General features: G+C 46.7%; 1 protein-coding gene and 1 non-coding gene across 3 annotated transcripts; one reads left to right on the top strand and one right to left on the bottom strand.

The window, feature by feature from the left end:
- Positions 1-364: 364 nt before the first annotated feature.
- Positions 365-17,767, bottom strand: POLDIP3 (DNA polymerase delta interacting protein 3). Of its 2 annotated transcripts, none has more exons than XM_066596207.1 (9): positions 17,635-17,767; positions 14,664-15,045; positions 14,460-14,549; positions 12,396-12,506; positions 10,670-10,870; positions 10,425-10,502; positions 7,563-7,692; positions 6,451-6,517; positions 365-908 (listed from the first exon to the last, which is right to left on the bottom strand). In XM_066596207.1, exons 1-9 carry the CDS (start codon positions 17,697-17,699, stop codon positions 725-727), a joined length of 1,308 nt encoding a protein of 435 aa, XP_066452304.1. In that variant the 5' UTR covers positions 17,700-17,767; the 3' UTR covers positions 365-724. The 2 variants fall into 2 exon arrangements, with proteins under 2 accessions (XP_066452304.1, XP_066452305.1); XM_066596208.1 differs by having other exon boundaries at positions 12,396-12,503.
- A 258-nt stretch (positions 17,768-18,025) lies between these two features.
- Positions 18,026-18,174, top strand: LOC136622766 (U12 minor spliceosomal RNA). The gene has a single exon (XR_010791949.1). It is a non-coding gene; the product is annotated as a U12 minor spliceosomal RNA (small nuclear RNA).
- The last annotated feature ends 877 nt before the right edge of the window (positions 18,175-19,051 follow it).

Raw genomic sequence — 19,051 nt, 5'->3', positions numbered from 1 at the left:
CATCACTAAAGTGTTTACTTCTCTGATCACAGAAAGGTTTGTTCTATTTAGTGCTGATGAAGAGACAGTCATGGAAGTGAGGAGAATGTATGAAGTCTGCATGTCTTAAGCCATTATTTCATCAACCGGCTCCCTGGCACATCCCCTACTGCCATACCAGTTAACCAGTTTGCCATAATTGTCTAATATGGGAGTAACCCTTTCAGACGAGGATTCATTTCATAAATCAAGACAAGTCAAATATTTAAAGCCCAGCTTGTGTATAGACACAGGAACCGCTCATGTCTGGATAATCCTGCTGCAATCCAATTGTAGAGATCTAGGTGTACTACACCAAGTACAAAATATCACCAACAGATTCTCCTTTTAGTAGAAAGGGTTTATTGAAGAGTTTTAAACAAGTTATGCGACTCACTGTACATTTAGTTTTCCATTTCAGGAACAGTAGAACCATAATCGTGCTCTATCAGAATACTAAGACAAAAGGGACAACTGAAATAATGCGATAATGCAACTGCCCCACGGAGGGTGAACTGTACTACAATACTAGGAAGAGGATTGATTGTCCAGTGACTGCTGCGAGAACTCCAACATTACCTATCTGCTGGTGGTCAAAAACAAAACCTCAGGAAGCAAAATAAAGTTTTTTTCCTAGAGTCTCTGGGCCTGTGGGTCAGAATTTTCTCCAAAGTTTCTCTTGCTAGTCTGCAGTTTGTGTATCACATCAGAGCTTAATCTTGAATGCAGTTGGCTGGACAATTGCTGATGACCCTGAGGATTTAAAGAGTGCCTTTAGGATAGTATCAGGGTCAACTTCAGCTGGAGGATTAGAAGCAGCACTGGAGGATGTTGTGTTTCTTCTGGATTCCCCTTCCTTCTTTGTTGTTGAGGGGGTGTCACTTAATCTTCTAAGAAAAAAAAATATTAAAAGTTTACGTTTTTTCAGCAGACTTATTTTAAAACTCAAAATATGTTCAAATAATTCAAGATTCAGTTACGAGTAATACAATATGTGAAAGACGCGCCATCAAAACCAGTTAACATGGAATCTGGCAGTTTTACATGATGCCTACAGTTTGATTAGCATGTTCATAGAGCAGAAGGTGCCGAGCAGACTGATACATAGTTTTATGGGGAAAGATTAAGGAGAACTCGTATTTATTCATTTAAACCTCCGCACTTTGAGCTGAACAGTCCAGTGGGTGGAGCTATTAGTGATTAACTGCCCACAGGAGCAGACTGGTCATACAACCCACTAGGATTAATGGTGGCCCAGTCAGGTTCTGGAGCCAGAGGAGGGGAGAAACTTTTTTGCCTCAAGTCAGCAGGTGAGCTGTGCAGGCGCAGACTGCTTGGGCTGGGGCGGGAGTAGCGTCACAGGCAAGATTGTTTTTTATTTTTACTATAGCTAAATGGAGAAAACTACTGCCTGAAGGACCTTCCGCCCAAAAATGCCAGCTCCCTATCAGTATACAGATCCAAGTGATAATGCTTAGACCATGTGTGGATGTTACATCATGTTGCAACTTTACAAATGCTCGGTAGAGCTTTACTACGTTCAGCCCATGAGGAAGCGAGAGCGCTTGTAGTGTAGGCTCTCCTTCCCTGAGGGGGAGGCAGATCGTCTGGCTTTATATGCTCCCTGAATTGATGTTTTAATCCGTCCAGCGATGGTATCTTCAGATGCTGGTTTTCCCTTATTCTGATATTTAAGGAATCCGTTATCTTTTTTTTTTTTAAAGTTTTGTGAGACCTGTAATGGCACAACTGATGTCTAAACTGCACGAGCGCCTTTCCTTGTCATTTTAAAAAAAAACTGACAAAAAGGCAGAATTATTCTCTGTTCCATGTGGAGTGTCGACCCCGCATTAGGAAAGAGAAATAAGTCTAGTCTCATGACTATCCTATCATCAAGCACCTTTAGGTAGGACTCTACAGGATAATTCCCGTATCCCACCCATCTGCCCAGGGGTTGTAAAAACTACCAGCAAGGCTACTTTGATGGATACGTCTTTCAGTGATACGGAATGTATGGGTTTCAAAGAGAGGTTCTTAGAGGCTGTTTAACACTCAACTAAGATCCCAGATCTTGTAAGGTCCAGGCTGCTGGGATCTCGACTACCTGCTCCGTACCAGTTGCAGAATTTCCTCCAGACTCTTGTATATATTGGAGGTAGAGTTCTTTCAACCCTTGAGAGTGTGTATTACCTTGGACGAATAGTCATTGGTCTCTCAATCTCTGCCACTCAGTAGCCAGGCCATCAGCTTCGTGCAGAGGATCTCCTGGCAGAACACTGGACCTCAAGACAAAGGTCCTGCCTGAGGCCAGCGGAATCAGTGTCCATATCGCATAGAAAGACAATGACGGGAACCAGGGCCTTTTGACAACGCTGTGCAATGCATACAACCCTGGTCCGGCCGTTCTGGATTTTATGCAAAGTCCCAGAATTTAGGGGAAGGAGGGAGAGAATATGCCAAATCCATGTCCCATTCTTGTTAAGATGCATTTGGTGCCAGGGTATTGTTTGCTGGATTTAAGGAAAAAATTCCTACATTTCGAATTTATCTTTGATGCAAGAGGACTATCTGGGGTTAACCAGATCAACAGATCTAATATGTTTAGTTTTAGGGACCATTCCCCTGGATCTAACCTTCCCAAAAAATCTGAAATAACGTTTTGAGAGCCTTTTAGATGAATAGCCGATGAGGACTTTATTTAGTTCTCTGCCCAGGAGAATATGCTTTTGATAGACATCTGAAGATGGTGTCTGGTGTCAAATAAGACACTGTTGGCTGACAATATTTTTACGTGATTTACGTGAAAAGGGTTTTTTGTTTTTTTTTTTAAAGTGTATGGCTCTGCTGCGGCACCTGCCAGCTTCAGATGGTCTCCTAGCTATGAGGACCACAGGCACATTGGGCATGCCACTGAAGTGGTTACTATAACGATTTCTGGGAGAATACATGCAGTCTCACACGATTTCATGAGGTCTTTCAGCTGGGCCTGAACAAGGTGGTTGTTTGTAAATCAATTATAGGAACTTTACTACAGAGTTCCAAAGTTTTTAAAAGTCCATGGAAGACAGACAGCCTTTTACAAAGTTGCTCCTTTCTGCTTTAGCTGTTGGATTTAAAGTGCTGTCCTTGTATCTGTGACTATTATCACAGATATCAGTTCTATTAGCTGGATCTTTATAGATTATATAACATTTTTGCTTTTGTGTAGAGAGCAAGGAAACTGCTGAGCTAAACTTTGGTTCTCCTGTTTTACTAGACGTGTTTTAATCCAGTTTAAGGTATAGCGCCACATCCCCTTAAGGGTGCTCATAAATACAGGTCTTTATTTGCTGGTCTAGAGGGACCTGGCTGGGGGTAGAGACTAGTTCTCTGACTATCTGGCGGAGATTACTCAGCTCTGCTCTGATTAGCCTTCTCCAAGCTATGACTTCTCTCTTGACTATGGATTTCCATCCTGCAATAACAGGCGATTACCATTATACCAATCATATACCATGAGCTTCTGTTTCAGCGAACTACTCAACATGGCTTGGCTATGGAGTTTCATCCATGTAATAAACAGGTGAGTGCCATTAGGTAATGAGCTTTTTTCCAAGTGGATTTGTCACAGTTTGTAGATTTCCCCTGCTACCTCCTTGCTGTCCATAGTGTTAGGAGGAAATGCAGAGCTTTAATTCCCGTAGGAAAAGCTCTCAAGGATTCAAATCCAGCACCCTACTTTGAATTTGGCACGCTGATGCTACTAAAATGCATCAGTCACGCACAGTGCAGCACTGCATCACCACTCACAGCCGGCGGCTAGACACCTGGACCTGAGCGCAAGATGCAGAAGCATTTGCCGCGAGTCCTGCGGCCTCCTGACTGCCTGTGGTTTCCTTGCAATAAATTTTGCTGTTCATCCTTCACCATTTTGGTTGTACAATCAGAACAAATTGTCCTTTTAACATTATTGTCCAGCCTTTCATATATAAAGCGCATCTCTTTATCCTTTTCATGGGAACGCCGCCGGCAGCGTGCGTCTGACGTCATTGCGTACGATGCAGCGCCGTGTCATGACTGGGAGCCGTGGGCCGCTAGACGCCGGGACCTAAGCGCATGATGCATCTGCACCTGCCGTGGGTCCTGCAGCCTCCTGACCGTTCTGTTTTACTGACGGGCCAGATACTGGATATTCCGTCTCTGGTGAGTATAATTTTCAGCGTCCATCTTTCAGCACGAAGAACTCCCTCTGTGTCCGTTTGGGACTGGAAGAAACATTGGAGATGGGAGGTGGTCTTAAGAACTCTCCTCTTCTTGTCCCGATGAGCTTAGGCAGGGCAACCTCCATGTGTTCTGTCAGGATGGACGCTATGGTAAATGACAACTATATGGAAGTGTGGTAGCCCTGCTTTAAAAGTACCAGGAGATATACATTTCTTCTGCCTTCTGAAGATAGCCTACTGACCTGAGTTTACGAGACCTTAAAAAAGAAATCTGAACCTCAATGAAGACTTAGACCACCAGGTAGCTTCGCAGAGGGTACAGTAGTGTGCAATTGAGTCACTCACTGTATACCTAATGCCTGTGGAACTGAGGGAAGAGATAGAACTCAAGCGTCAAGAAAGAGGAGTAGGCCAGGAGAGGAAAAGAGCAATAACCAGCTTTGCTAGTGGTAAAGGGCAAGCAAGATTATAGCTGGATGGATGCTGAAAAGGGAAAGATGTCCAATCACTGGACAGGTTCACTCTTGAGGGGCACAGAAGTGCAAGAAAAGAGAGGCAAGAGACTTGATGCTCCACAGTGTACTGATCATCTTCAACCTGGCTGCAGCAAAATGTGGGTGTTTTCTTAACTGCCTTGTTAAGACATTGCTGTGGCTTTCAACAGAACCATAATAAAAAGTGAATAGATCTGGTGACTGAGGGGCAGAAGGATGGATGAGGTGCCAGGCCAAGGACCATGAGAGAGGATTCCTGAGTAATCTGGTCTGGAGCATTTAGAGGGGGATTACAGGCTCCCCTTAGTGAGGGAAATAGATCCAATGGAGAGCAATGAGCTCAGGAGACTCATGAAGCCTCGAAAGGCATGCGTTGTCGAAAACAAACGTGGACAGAGGAGGACAATATGTTCAAGGATCTGCCCCTTAGTTGTGAAGGCTGGTGGGAGCTTGTATGCATGCAGTTTGGAAACGGATGAGAAATGCTAACTGTGCACAAGGGTTAGGCCATTTAACCAGTTCCACACACCTCAAACTTAACTGCTTCGTGACCAAGCTTTGTTTTTTTTTAACCCATTTTCATTTTTTCCTTCCCCCTTTAAAAAAAAAAACAAAAAAAAACGTAACTCCTTTATTTATCCATCAAAGTAGCTGCATGGGGGCCTGTTTTTTGCGGGACAAGTTGTATTTTTCAATGGTACTATTTAATGTACTATATAATGTACTGAAAAACGTTAAAAAATTCTAAGTGGTGAAAAATGGGGGGGGGGGGGGATGAAATTCCGCCTTTCGGTCTGTCTTGTTTCTACGGCTCACAAACTGCAACAAAAATGATATAATAACTTTATTCTAAGGGTCAGTAAGATTACTACGATACCAAAACATAGGTTTTTTTGCTGTACTACTTGTCCTTTTTTTTTTTAAAGATATTTAACTTTTTTGTCAATTATTTTTTGCCGTCATTTTCTGAGCGCAATAACTTTTTAATTTTTTCTTCGACATAGTGAGAGAGCTCACTTTTACGAAATGTCCTGTAGTTTGTTTTGGGACCATTTTGAAATACATATGACTTTTTGATCGCTTTTTATTGCATTCTTTGCTAAAGACAGGGTGACCAAAAAAAGCTCATATCTGGCGCTACTTTTTTCAGATGACGTTCACCGTGCGGGGTAAATAATGTGTTAATTTGATAGATCAGACTTTTACAGACACAATGATACCAAACATGTACTTTTGTTTTATTATTTAGATTTTATTATAAATGTGGCAAAAGGTTGTTTTTTAAAAAAAAAAAAATTTTAAATAAAGGGTTAACAGCCCCGATGAGCCACGCAGCTCGTGGGAGCTGTTGCCTATGAGTGTCAGCTGTAAGAAAATAGGCAACAAAATAGGATCTAATCCCATATTAAAGGGGTATTGCATGAGTCCTTTTGACATCATGGTTTTGAAATCAAATGCCCAACAAGCGCGTAAAGGTGTTATTTTAAGGGCTCTACATACTTTTGGCCATAAACTGTAGTTCTAGTATGAGGGAAGGATGATAAATTCAGTTTTGTACATGTTCAGTATTCACTATGGAACCGTAGCCAGAAAGGTAATATTGGGACCAGTAATGTCAGACATAAATACAACTGCAGATAAAATGATCGTTCCATGTGTGGTTCGCATACTACATTTTGTCTACTTATTACAAAAGCATTTTTTAAAGATTTTCTCATAGAAAAACCAAAACTTACAGCAGGATTGGCTGGTCTGATGTGATCACACTGCCATTCAAATGAAGATTGCATTTCATCGGTTGCCCTGAAATTACAAGTAAAGTAAATCAGTAGAATGTTGATCAAAACAAAACGTTTAGTGCGCCTTCATACGGGGGTGAGCGCAATATCGCTCCGAGAAACTCAGACAGATATTGCGCTAGTAAAATTGTCCGGTAAATACAGGAAGCTGGATGGACCTCTTCATAGTCAACGGAGTCCATTCGACATTTTCATTGTTCGGCTCTGCGGACAGAGTCAAACAATGGAAATCACCTGGAGCCCCAGCGCAAGTGTGAAGAGGCCTTACTTGTCTAATTTGCTCCATCCTGTATGCGATCCTATGGTGAGTTAAGTCCAGCTCAGTAAACAGGTGAAGAGGTTGGGTATCAAGACTATGAGCCCTGAAAATGCACCCATATTATGGATATGTGAAAGCAAATTTGGGAACATTTCATTTTTTCCAGTGTGCCATGTTCACTATATGGTCCATTGGAAACTAAAGCTAAACAGTACCCTAATCAAACAGCCGAGAGCGAGTTCTAACCTGCATCACACATTACAAGTCCTATTCTCCTGTAGACTCGCACAAAAATAGGACATGCTGCAATTTTTCGATCTCGCATTGTCGGTGCGAGCAAAAAGTTGTTTATGTAAACTAACTTATTGAAAATAGGTTAATTCAGTGACAGAAGTTTTGCGATCACACAGAATGTGTTATTTTCTTGCCTAAATACAGCCTAAACTATCTCAACACTAAAGAAATTGACCAAACCCATGATTTATTTTATTTTTTTTAGAACAGCTTACAGTGGTGCAACTGAAAAATAAAAAGGAGTAATACTTTACCACGTCCCTGCGACTTGCCAGTCTGTTCACTCTGCAATGAGGTGTCTACACGACATGTAACCGCTGCAGCGCTAATCTCAGCGATTGGTCGCAGCAGCCACATGCATGTTGACAAGTTACCACAGAAACTGGAAGAAATGAAGCTAGGGGCAGAAGCACTGACGAGGCAGGGGAGGGTAATAGAGTATTATGCATTCTCTTTGTAGGAGTTGCCAGTCCCTCACATTGCCCACACAACTTACCATCTAGATATCTGTTGTTGTATTTTTTGTAGGCGCCAACTGCATCTTCCTTTCTCACGAACACAACCTCTGCAACTCCCGGGCTAAGCAGGCGGGCACGCTTCAAGGCTCCACATACACAGAAAAGCTCCTGAAAAGACAGTCTAAATTATGATCGCTGTGGCTTAAACTGATCTAATAGGACTAATGCGGCAGAGGCTTCAAATGGAATCCCCGTTGCATGTGTGAACATGTCCTTAATGTGAATTTCAGTACATAGAGACATCTGATAAAAGGAAAGTTTCTGCCACTGACTGTTAGTCAATCTTTCTGAAAATACACCCAATTCTATATACAAGAAAGCACATCTCATTGCAATCGCCCAGGCAAGAGTTTTTGGTTCTGAATGATACCTTGCTTGTAAAGCACAGGAAAAGTTACAATGGTATATGGGACACCAACACCATTCTAGTGAGAGGAAGGCTACTTCCCAAGCCACGAAGACCTGGCTAGCAACGAAAGTACACAAATCTTCTCCCCATGTCTACAGCAAAATACAACGATCTTTAACCCTTTCCAATCCAATTTTGGATTCCGGGTTTCCTAAAAGGCTTTCCCTTTTTGCTGTTATACAACGGTGCCATCTGCTGGCTAAAGCCAGTGTGTGCGCCAGAGTGGCTCCGACAGCAGAGTGGCTGGTAATAGACGGTAAGACTACCCTGTCGGACGTCATCTGACATTGAAGCTGTGCAAGCTTCAAATCAGAATGTAGGAAGACGTCAGACAGTGGATTAGAAAGGGTTAAAAGCATCTTCCTGTGCGAAGATGGCCGAACAGCTTCTCTGACTACCTGATGTACGCTGTCAGTTAATATACATCGCAGTCCATGCTGCTCTGACCTGTCGTTACAGCTCATGTGGACAGTGCTGGTCACTAAGAGCAGATGGAGAGTCTTAGACTAAGCATGCATACTAATACACAGTGCACATCAGGTAGTCAGAGAAGCGGTTAAGACATTGTTCGTACAATGGTGGGCTGCTTTAAGGTGCGTTCAGACAGAACGATTATCATTAAACTAAAAAAAAAAATCGTTAAAACAAATGGTAGTGACTAGTTTGGTCTAAACGCAAGCCAATGACTCAACAATCGTGCACTTTGTTCAGGATTCAGTTTCTGCAGGACTAAAAATATCGCCGGCTCGCTCAGTTCTTGTTGCTCTTAAACGCTACCTGCTCCGTATATATATAGGAATGTGAGTGCTGAACGAGAAGTCAGCAATTCAACAATGATCAGGCTGCACGAGTGCGTACAAGTCAGCAGTGACGTCATTCACTCATTCAAACGAGAAATGGCTCGTCGAAAAGGATCCTAAGACTTAAAGCATTTCTGCTCACCGGTGGAATACTTCCAGACCCTTCTCATATATTCACTAGAGAATCCGATCGTGAACCAGCGGCTGACTAGACACAAATGTACTTACTGAAAGACTAAAGCATGTCTAAGCTTCTTGGTGTAATACTGCGGTCATTCACAACGCCATAGTGGAGTTATACAGTTTATCCCTTACCCTTCATACGTATAACGGTTACACATACATTCATGCACACAAAAGCTGCTAACAATTAAGTAAATGCTTAGATCATACATTGAATCTGGGTGCCCTCCATAGTCTCCACTCTTTCACATGCTCAGACCGAAAGACACTAATGGCAGACCCATCAATTCTGCTGTCCACGTGTGGATGGCAATCACGTGAGGTCCTAATTGTGAGCACAGGCTCGACACCTTATGCCACCCTGATGCAGTCTGAGAGTTTGGTCAGAAACAAGCAGCCCGCTGGAAGTTATCATATAAATCCGTGCGTGCCGCAGCCATGCAATATATTTACCCTTCCGGACGCTGCAGAGCTCTCCTCAGTGCAGGCGGGATGTGCTCGACACGCCGGCAGCATCCGCCGTGCACAGGCTTTCTCCTCCTCTATCTGCAGGGAATAGGGCTCTATGCAGATGTCCAAAGTCTGTGAGATTATTCTGGCATGGGGTGGTAGTATGATCAGTCTCCCTGTCTGGCAATGCTGGGTGTTGCAGGGTTAACTTTTCACAGTTCCCTGCTGATTGCACTCTGATATTCAGGGCTACTTTCAGCAGTGTCTTCAGTGTCCCACTGACTGCTGGTTACAACAGCTTTATTGCTTTAGTGCTTTATTGCTCTGTAATCTGCCTTCTAGCAGTGTGCTCCCGTTGTTCCTGCTCTGCACTGTAGTCTGCCTTCTAGCAGTGTGCTCCCCTTGTTCCTGCTCTGCACTGTAGTCTGCCTTCTAGCAGAGCCTGTGTGCTGCCGGCTTCACTCAAGCAGGGGGGCGTGGCTTCACCTCCTGCTATGGCCAGGCTCGTGGCAGAAGCTGGAGATGCAGGGGCTGAGGGCAGAGAGCAGGGCTCTGATGTCGTCTGTTTTCCCTCCTGTTGGTGAGCCCCTCCGCTGCTAGAGGTGCCTATGGAGGTATGTTGCTGGGCACTTCACTGGCTGCTGTCAGCAGCGCTGGGCCTCCCTGCACAGGCACATGTCAGTTAACCCCCGGCTGTTGTGTCTAAGTGGAGCTGGTGTGGGGAGGCTCCCGATGGCTCCACAGACTCTTTCGGCAGGGCTGGGACGCGTCAGACGGGCGCCCACTATGTTACTGGCCTGTTCCTGGTCTGTCAGCTGGATGTTGCTCCTTGTGTAGCTCTCTGAGGCCGGGTGTGCAGCAGGAGCTTACCTATCTGCAGCTCTCCATGCTAGCGCCGGAACAGGAAGTCCCGTGTGAACCCAGCTTAATAGCGTACTGTTACAATAAACACAAAATCCCCCACCCTTCATACAGCTCACAGAAAGTACAGTACTTACCACAATGTCCTCCTCTGTGACCCTCGGGTGCAAGTTATTAACGGTCATTTTTGTGCCTTCTAAAGGGCTGAAAACAGACTGAAAATAACATGAATTGTTAGTCACAGCATTAACGTGTCAACGGACGTGTAGAAGTGTCTGCACATTGGGAACAGAACACCATAAAGTGCAGAATGTGAAGAAGTAGCTTCTACAGCACAAGCTGTTGCTAGATAACAGGGTTACGTGATGCATGCGAGGCTCACCTCTGTTGGAGTCGCAGGTACTGAAGCATTGGCCTCCTTTGTGACAAGTGTCCGCGACACATTGTTTAGGGTCTTCGTGCGCAGTGAAGTTGATGCAGAGCTAGACTGCGGAGGAATGGGAGTGGTGTACGCATCATTCTGCACCACTTTAGTCAGAGGTAATGTTTGGCCAAGCGAGAAAGTGTTTCCAGACATTTTTAGCTACAAAAAAAAAAAACTAAAATAAAAAGATGTTCATTTTTTTCTCTCCATCTCCACACTGCTAATTTCTTTAGCTGTATATACACACACACACAAACACGTTAGGCTGGGTAGGCTAGATGTAAGTGCGAATTGCACATGAGAGGCTTGGGCACAACTCACATCGAGTAACGCTTGGACACCAGTATGCTGAGACGGCACATTGACCAGCATCAGCAGGTCCCATTTTTCATCTGTGACAGGGATTGGACATGTGGAGAGTTCTTTCACGAAGACCATCAGGCCATATGAAAAAAGGTCAATGTGCAGAACCCTACAAGCGGGCTGTGGCTGTCTGTGGATTAACATGTGGCCCCCACATACACTAGTGTGCAGGGGCCCCATGAAAAGAGTGGAATAAAAGGCACATGCACCCATCCATATTACTGAACCTGAGTATGGGACATTTGGCACCTCAAATACATCTTAGATCGGCGCGTTCTGTCACATTACAGAATTACTAAGCGAAGGCACGGGACATATCTATGGTGGAAAAGTAGCGTTCTATCTAAAAAAAACTATAGCCGTGTGCATGAGGCCTTAAGAAAAATAAAGTTAGACAGTAACCCCTTAGTAACCGGGCTAGTTTTCACCTCGTGAACAAGCGATAGTTTGTTTTTTTTTTTCGTTTTTATATTGTCGTGTTCCAGAAACATAACATTTCTATTTCTGTCATCGATGTAGCTGTAGGAGGGCTTGTTTTCTTGAAGGACGAGTTGTATTTTTTAATTGCAGGACTTTGGGGAAATTGCCTATTATGGCATTGAGGACAGCAATTTGGGGGGATTTTCATTTCCACTTTTCAACAGCCATAACTTTATTTTTCTGGCCGTTTTTTTTTTTTCATACAAATAGTGGAAAATGAGCAAAAAAGGATTTTTTCCCCCCTCATACTGTTTATGTCCCTGAGGGAGAACTGAGCCATAGCAGTGGTTATCGCCATGATAAAGCATTGCAGGGCTTATGTACCGCAATGCCTTATCACTTGTAATAGCAATCATAAGCAATGGCAAGCCAGAACGCTGGTGTCTGGCATCCTATTGTCATCGCAACCCGTCGGCCCACCACGATTTCCTCACAGGGTCCGATGACATCACAAAGGGATTGAGCTCCGGAAGGGCAAGTAATGTTCTTTTGCCGCAGGCAGGGTGGGATGGTATGGCGGGCTCCCGCCCGCGGAATCTGACCTGCCCTTGCACATGAGGCCTTACACCCTCCAGTCATCCGCACAACTTACAGCCTGAGAGCAGCACAAGGTAGTGACAGTCACCTGGATTACAGTGATCGGTGGCCGGCACAACCTCATGGTTCTCTAAGTGAGGGTTGAAATGCATGGTGACAGATTCCCTTTAAACAAGGCTGCATGCTTCAGGAAAAGCAGGAAATCCTACCAAGTAGTAAACGCTGGGCCTGTCATCTGCTCACTATTCATTTTTAGGTTGTTCCATAAAAACAAGACCAAGTCCAATCTAAGTGCTGGAATTACCCTGTTGTGTACAGTGCTGGCAGCTGGCATCTTCATCTGTTTGGTGGGGATCTGAGAAAGCTCGAGCTCATCATCAAAACCATCATCATCTAGAGCGTGTGGAGAGACCTGCTGAAAGACAGACGTGTGAGGTGGCAGTTGTACATCAATGCTGAGCGGTATATAGAGGTTGTAGAAGAACATATGCTCCCATCCAGACAACATCTCTATCAGGGAAGGCCTTGCAGATTTCAGCAAGACCATGCTAAACTACATACGGCATCTGTCACAACAGCATGGCTTCACGGAAGAGTCTGGGAACCTGCAGTCCGGACTGCTCACCGGTAGAAACAATTAGTGCATTAGGAAATAAAAGACACGGCAAAGACGACCGAGGAATGTTGAGCAACTGGAATCCTACATCAGACAAGAATGGGACAACGCTCCCCTTCAAAAACTCCACTAATTGGTCTCCTCACTTCCCAGACTGTTGTAAAAAGGAGAGGATGCTACACGACTTTTGTGAGATGTGTTGCTGCTTTAATTTCCAAGTTTGCTTTTTTTTCTAATGAGAATGTTTCCCTTCCTCCCTCTATACGTTCTCTTGTGAATAAAATATGGTTAGAGGAGATTCCCAAATCTACACTTTTTGCTTTACATTTACTTACATTTTACACAGCAGTCCTACCTTTATTTTGAAATTAGGGCTATACATTCATATTATGGAAATGCAATCGCCTAGACAGTAAAAGGGAAACTTCAACAAACTAAAACGTTTCCCATGTTCCATTAAGGAGCTGCATGCATCGTCTTATACCTGATTTTTGCTTTCTGCAAATATCCCACTGGGGCCAGTACATGCAAGAACCCCTATCAGACTTTTTCAGTTTATACAGGTAAAACTTCTTGCAGAGTTGACAGTTACTGATCAGAGGCCCCTCTCACACAATGTACAGGATAGCAGATCAGCCTCCCTGTCCGTCTTGTCTCAGCTTATTCGGGAAGAGAGGAGAATTTCACTATCCTCCCAGCAGGCAGCATGGTTACTGGCTCTAGCTGCTATGTGATGCATCATGGAATGACAGTAGGAAGAGGAAGTAGGGTGAAATCTAAAAGTCTAAGTTTTGTCTGTTGAGAAGCAGAGAGGAGGCTTAACAGCAGAGAAGTGAATAGAATACACAAGAAAGTTCTCTGGAGCTTGATGTACAATGGGATGTGGGTAATAGTGTGAAAAGTTTGGCTTCCACCGGCAGCCTGCTTTAAAATGGCTGCAATTTTTTGAGGTTTACTGCTATGACACAATTAAAAAAGCACTAATATATATTTTTATCATTTCCTTTGTCACTACATTCTGAGAGCCATAACCATTTCCCCATCTATGAAGCTATGACATTTTTAATGCCATCATTTTGGGGTACAAAGGTCTTTTTGATTTTTTTTTATTACATTTTTGCAAAGGGCAAGAACAAAAAACACCAGAAATATTGGTATTTAAACTTTTTTCAAATGGCTAAAGAACACACTAATTTTAAAGTCCCATTTGGGGACCTTGTTCGCAAATATACTACACCGCAATACTTCAGAACTGCAGTGAAGAATACCTTTCAAAGTAATGCTTGCAGACATTCTATTAGGCCCTGCCAGATGCAGAGCCTAATAACATATTCTAATATGGCAGATATGGGGGCTTCATTAGGAACCTGGCTGCTATGACAATCCATCAGCATTTCTCAATGGTGTTGAGTAGAGATGAGCCAACCTACTAGTTTCGAGTAATTACTCGATCGAGCACCGCGATTTTTGAGTACTTCCGTATTCGGGTGAAAAGAGTACTCAAAAATCGCGGCGCTCGGGCGAAAAAGGGGCGTAGCCGAGTACGCTCGCTCATCTCTAGTGTTGAGGAATGGCTTGACAGTCTAACCACTTAGATGCTGCAGTTGCTAGTGCCAAGAATTCACACCATGTGTCAATTACCTTACCGATTCCCTTCTCTAGTGTATGGAGAGGATATAAGCTCATGCACTTTTCACACACGGAGATGCCAGTCTGTCACATACCCGAAAACAGTAATCTGGTAAAAGTTACCCGTTTCCCAGGTTGATGGTTGACAACATTTATTCGCATTCCTTTAACAGAGCTCGTTAGACCTAACGATATAGTCTTCGGCTGTGGAATCTGAAAAAGAAAGTATTCCACATAAACAAATTCTGTATATTTTAGGGGGTCTCTGCGACAGGAAGGGGGACGTCTCTGCGACAGTATTTTTGCCTTTGTTGCTGCACTACTTGCCTGGATGGTCTTAGTGATATTAATGGCGGAGGAACCTTGTGCTACAGGTGAGTTAATAGAAATGGCCGGCGCACTCCTCTTTAAACTGAGCTTTTCACGGGCGTCCATCACTTTGGTTGGTTTCCGGCCTACGGTGACCTGCTGCTTCCTGGAGTTCAGCATCTCGCGAGCATCTTGCACTTTACCCTTTATACGGAAACGCGCATCTTTGGCTACAAGTTTCTCGCGGGCATCTTTCATCCCAAGTTTCAAACGAGCATCTGTTATTCCTATCTTCTGGCGTGCGTCAAACGTCCTCTGGAAGCTCGTGGCAGGTAGACGACCAAGAGTTGTAGACGGGTTCCTGGACCTCATACCTCCCATAGCCCCCCTGCTACTGCCCCTACAAGAGAAGAAAAGAGGCGGTGCTTATTAAACCGCGCAGCGTACAAGATATATCCATCATGGCACATTAAGGACTACAGTCACACGTACTTTACTGCTCCTCATTATTTAGGCCGCTCTCACACAGGACGCTTTTTACCGCGATTAGCGCAGTGTCTTGAACGCCGCACTAACCACAGTACAACCCCATTTATTTCAAAAGGGCCTCGCAGACCAGCGCTCGAATGCGATGTTTCTAACACCGTGATTTTCAAGCGCTGTCTGCTTTATTTTCATGTGTTTTAGCGCTTTTTAACGCACCTCATCACCCATCACAATGACGGGTGTGTTAAACACACGGTCAAACGCTGTAACAGGCATATGAAATTGTGGGAAAATGCTGCAGCTTCTGAACACGTGTGAGAGCCGCCTTAGGCTGGGTTCACACGGGGCGGAATGTCTGTGTGGAAAGTCCGCGCGGCAATTCTGCCCGCGGCTCCAAATCCCAGGATTAGCCAGCAAAGTGGACGAGATTTAGCAAGCCGCACAAAACCTGACATGCGGCGCAGAATTCAATTACGCACCATCTCAATTCTTTTCTCGTTTCCGCAGCGGCCTCTCTATGGGGAGAGAAAGCCACAGCGGAATGCCGACCGCAAAACCGCTCCGAAACCTGCGGGTTTTGAAGCTGCGCTTCTCCCGCGGAAATCTTGTGGTTCTTCGGTGCGACCATTCTGCTGAAATTCCATCCCGTGTAACCCCAGCCTTGTAGATTAAAGCTCCATTTACACTGAACGTCGGGCAAACGATGCCCGCCACTCGCCCCGCACGTACTGGATGAACGTCGGGCAAACGATGCCCGCCACTCGCCCCGCACGTACTGGATGAACGTCGGGCAAACGATGCCCGCCACGCGCCCCGCACGTACTGGATGAACGTCGGGCAAACGATGCCCGCCACGCGCCCCGCACGTACTGGATGAACGTCGGGCAAACGATGCCCGCCACGCGCCCCGCACGTACTGGATGAACGTCGGGCAAACGATGCCCGCCACGCGCCCCGCACGTACTGGATGAACGTCGGGCAAACGATGCCCGCCCCGCACATACTGGATGAACGTCGGGCAAACGATGCCCGCCCCGCACATACTGGATGAACGTCGGGCAAACGATGCCCGCCCCGCACATACTGGATGAACGTCGGGCAAACGATGCCCGCCCCGCACATACTGGATGAACGTCGGGCAAAAGATGCCCGCCCCGCACATACTGGATGAACGTCGGGCAAACGATGCCCGCCACTCGCCCCGCACGTACTGGATGAACGTCGGGCAAACGATGCCCGCCACTCGCCCCGCACATACTGGATGAACGTCGGGCAAACGATGCCCGCCACGCGCCCCGCACATACTGGATGAACGTCGGGCAAACGATGCCCGCCACGCGCCCCGCACATACTGGATGAACGTCGGGCAAACGATGCCCGCCACTCGCCCCGCACATACTGGATGAACGTCGGGCAAACGATGCCCGCCCCTCGCCCCGCACATACTCGCTCTCGTGCTCCTGTAGGGAGCTAGTATCATTAGCAGGGGATTTCTCTGCTCGCTCAACACTGACATAACAGAGCGGCTGTTCAATACTGAACGGTTTCACTAATCCCCATAGAAGTGGAAGCTCCAGAAGCCAGTTGTGTCGGGTCCATAATCCCATATTCCTAGGTCAGGCACCACCATGTGGGACGTCAGTTACATGGAGCAACCAACCCCGAGGAACGCTTACAGGAGTTCTCCAGGACTTTTAGTATTGAGGACCTATCTTCAGGAAGGGTCATCCATACTTGATCGGTGGGGGTCCACAAGCACAGTTCCCCCCCATTTAATGGAAGCATTGCCTGCACTACCACACCTGGCCACCACAGTATGGACAGCGCTATCTGTTTCCAGTGCTATTTACGATGACAATGGACCCGGCAACAGGCTGATTGGAGGACCCAGCCGGCCAACTACGGATGACCTATCCTGAGAATGCCACCAATAGTGAAGGTCCATCTTAAAGGGGTGGTTGGACTATTTATTAAACCTAATGTCCCCACCGCACACAGCACGGCACCTTGGTGGGCGACACGATTATCTATGTTGGTGACGTCCCGTAAACCTGTCACATGGGGGGGGCTACAAGCAGGTCTACCGGATGTCACCGAGAGATGACCGCCGCAGGAACGTGAGGGGTCACTCGTGTCCACCTGTCATCGACTACAATGGAGGACTGCGCCAAACACACAGCTGAACCCAACGATGGGGGCTGGCAGAGCACAGGAGAACCCGGAGCCGCCCCCCAGACATCTGGCGGGGCCACAGGGAGAGCCCGGAGCCGCCCCCCCAGACACCCAGTGAGGGCCACAGGTAGAGCCCGGAGCAGCCCCCAGACATCTGGCGGGGCCACAGGGAGAGCCCGGAGTCGCCCCCCAGACACCCGGTGAGAGTCACAGGTAGAGCCCGGAGCAGCCCCCCAGACACCTGGCGGAGGGCCACAGGAAGAGCTCGGAGCCGCCCCCTAGACACCGGGCGGGGGGGGCACGGGGAGAGGCCTGCGCGGCTGCCACTCACCTGCTGTACACGCCCGCCGACATTCCTCTTTTCCTGATCAATTCATCCAACGACACGTCGGCCATGTTAGTAACCCGCAGCTTCACAGCAGCGACCGTAAGAGAGGACGGCCGAACGCCATGCAGTGACGTCACCACGCAGGGCGGCCGTCGCGCTGGCGTACTACCGTCATGCACTGCGGCTGTGCTGATGATTTGCATACAAGCGCCTCCACTTGTAAGTAACCGTTATGATAGCAAGATTGATAAGCCAGTGTTGATAAGCCACCCGCACTTGGCCGACCAGCACTTCCTGCATCTATCAGCGACACTCGGGAGGTAATCATGAGCCTCTCCCTGATGTAGACGAGCGGTCCGCATACGGTGGACCCAGCGCGCGGCAGTAAGACGGTATGCCTTAAACTAATGAGTAAGGAAAATAACGAGCCGGGGTAACGCCTGGTTCTTCACTGCTTATGTGAAAAGAATTTTTGAGCGGGCACAGGTCGCCCCGTGGAGGATCCACCTACTTTGTGGGACCTTCAGGTGTGTGATCTGCCCGATCCCTACTGTGGTTAATAGTAGAGCTTACTAGTCAGCTATGATGAGGACTGCCCACACCTCCTGAGGGCACAGGAAGTCCTAGATCTGCAAATTCCCAGTAAGGCTGTCTGTCAGTGGGCATAGCGATATCCCACTGCAGGGGCTGCTGCCGGCCAGCACTTTGGCACCATGATCTTCTAAAATTATAGGTTTGTTACAGATAGGCCGCCTGCACACGGGCGGAAATCCTGAAAGTTTGCATAGGAGTGCATTACAATACGCACTCCTATGCAGACGGCCGCGGTTTGGCCGCGCGAAATCTCGCGCGGCAAACAAACCGCAACATGTCCTATTTTTGTACGGGGCACGCACTCACCCGGCCGTCGGCTCCGGTCTGCGCATGCGCCGGCTGCGCCGCAGTCGGCACATGAAAGAGCTGGGGATGCCAGGCGCGGGAGAGTACGCGCTCGTCCCTGCAGGCTCTCGGGTCGGGTCCCGTGGCGAGAATTCTCGCAGCCGGATCCGACCCGCTTGTGTGCAGGCGGCCATAATCGCAGCATGCCGCAATTTTTAACGCGAGCGGAAAATCACAATTTTCTGCTCGTGGACATTTGGGCTGTGCTTTTCCATAGTTATCCTAATGAAAGTGTTCACTGCGTTACCCATGTGTGGATTATCGCCACGGGCAACGCAGTGAAAATTTGCCCGTGGACAGGAGGCCTTAACATGATTGATGCAAAGTGATTTGGGGCTAATTTAGATTAGACAATCCCCCCCTCCACCGCTCCTTTGCAGCCCCCCAGAATTAACTATAGAGATTATAGATGGAATATTTAAAGTGTTTTTCCAGGCAGAGCCCACTGGTTACAATAAGGCCCCAGCTTGCATCAACCACT

Source organism: Eleutherodactylus coqui, chromosome 3 (assembly GCF_035609145.1).
Source record: "Eleutherodactylus coqui strain aEleCoq1 chromosome 3, aEleCoq1.hap1, whole genome shotgun sequence".
Taxonomy (NCBI): Eukaryota; Metazoa; Chordata; class Amphibia; order Anura; family Eleutherodactylidae; genus Eleutherodactylus; species Eleutherodactylus coqui.
Note: the sequence above shows the minus strand (reverse complement) of the source record. Positions and strands in the feature narration are given on the sequence as shown.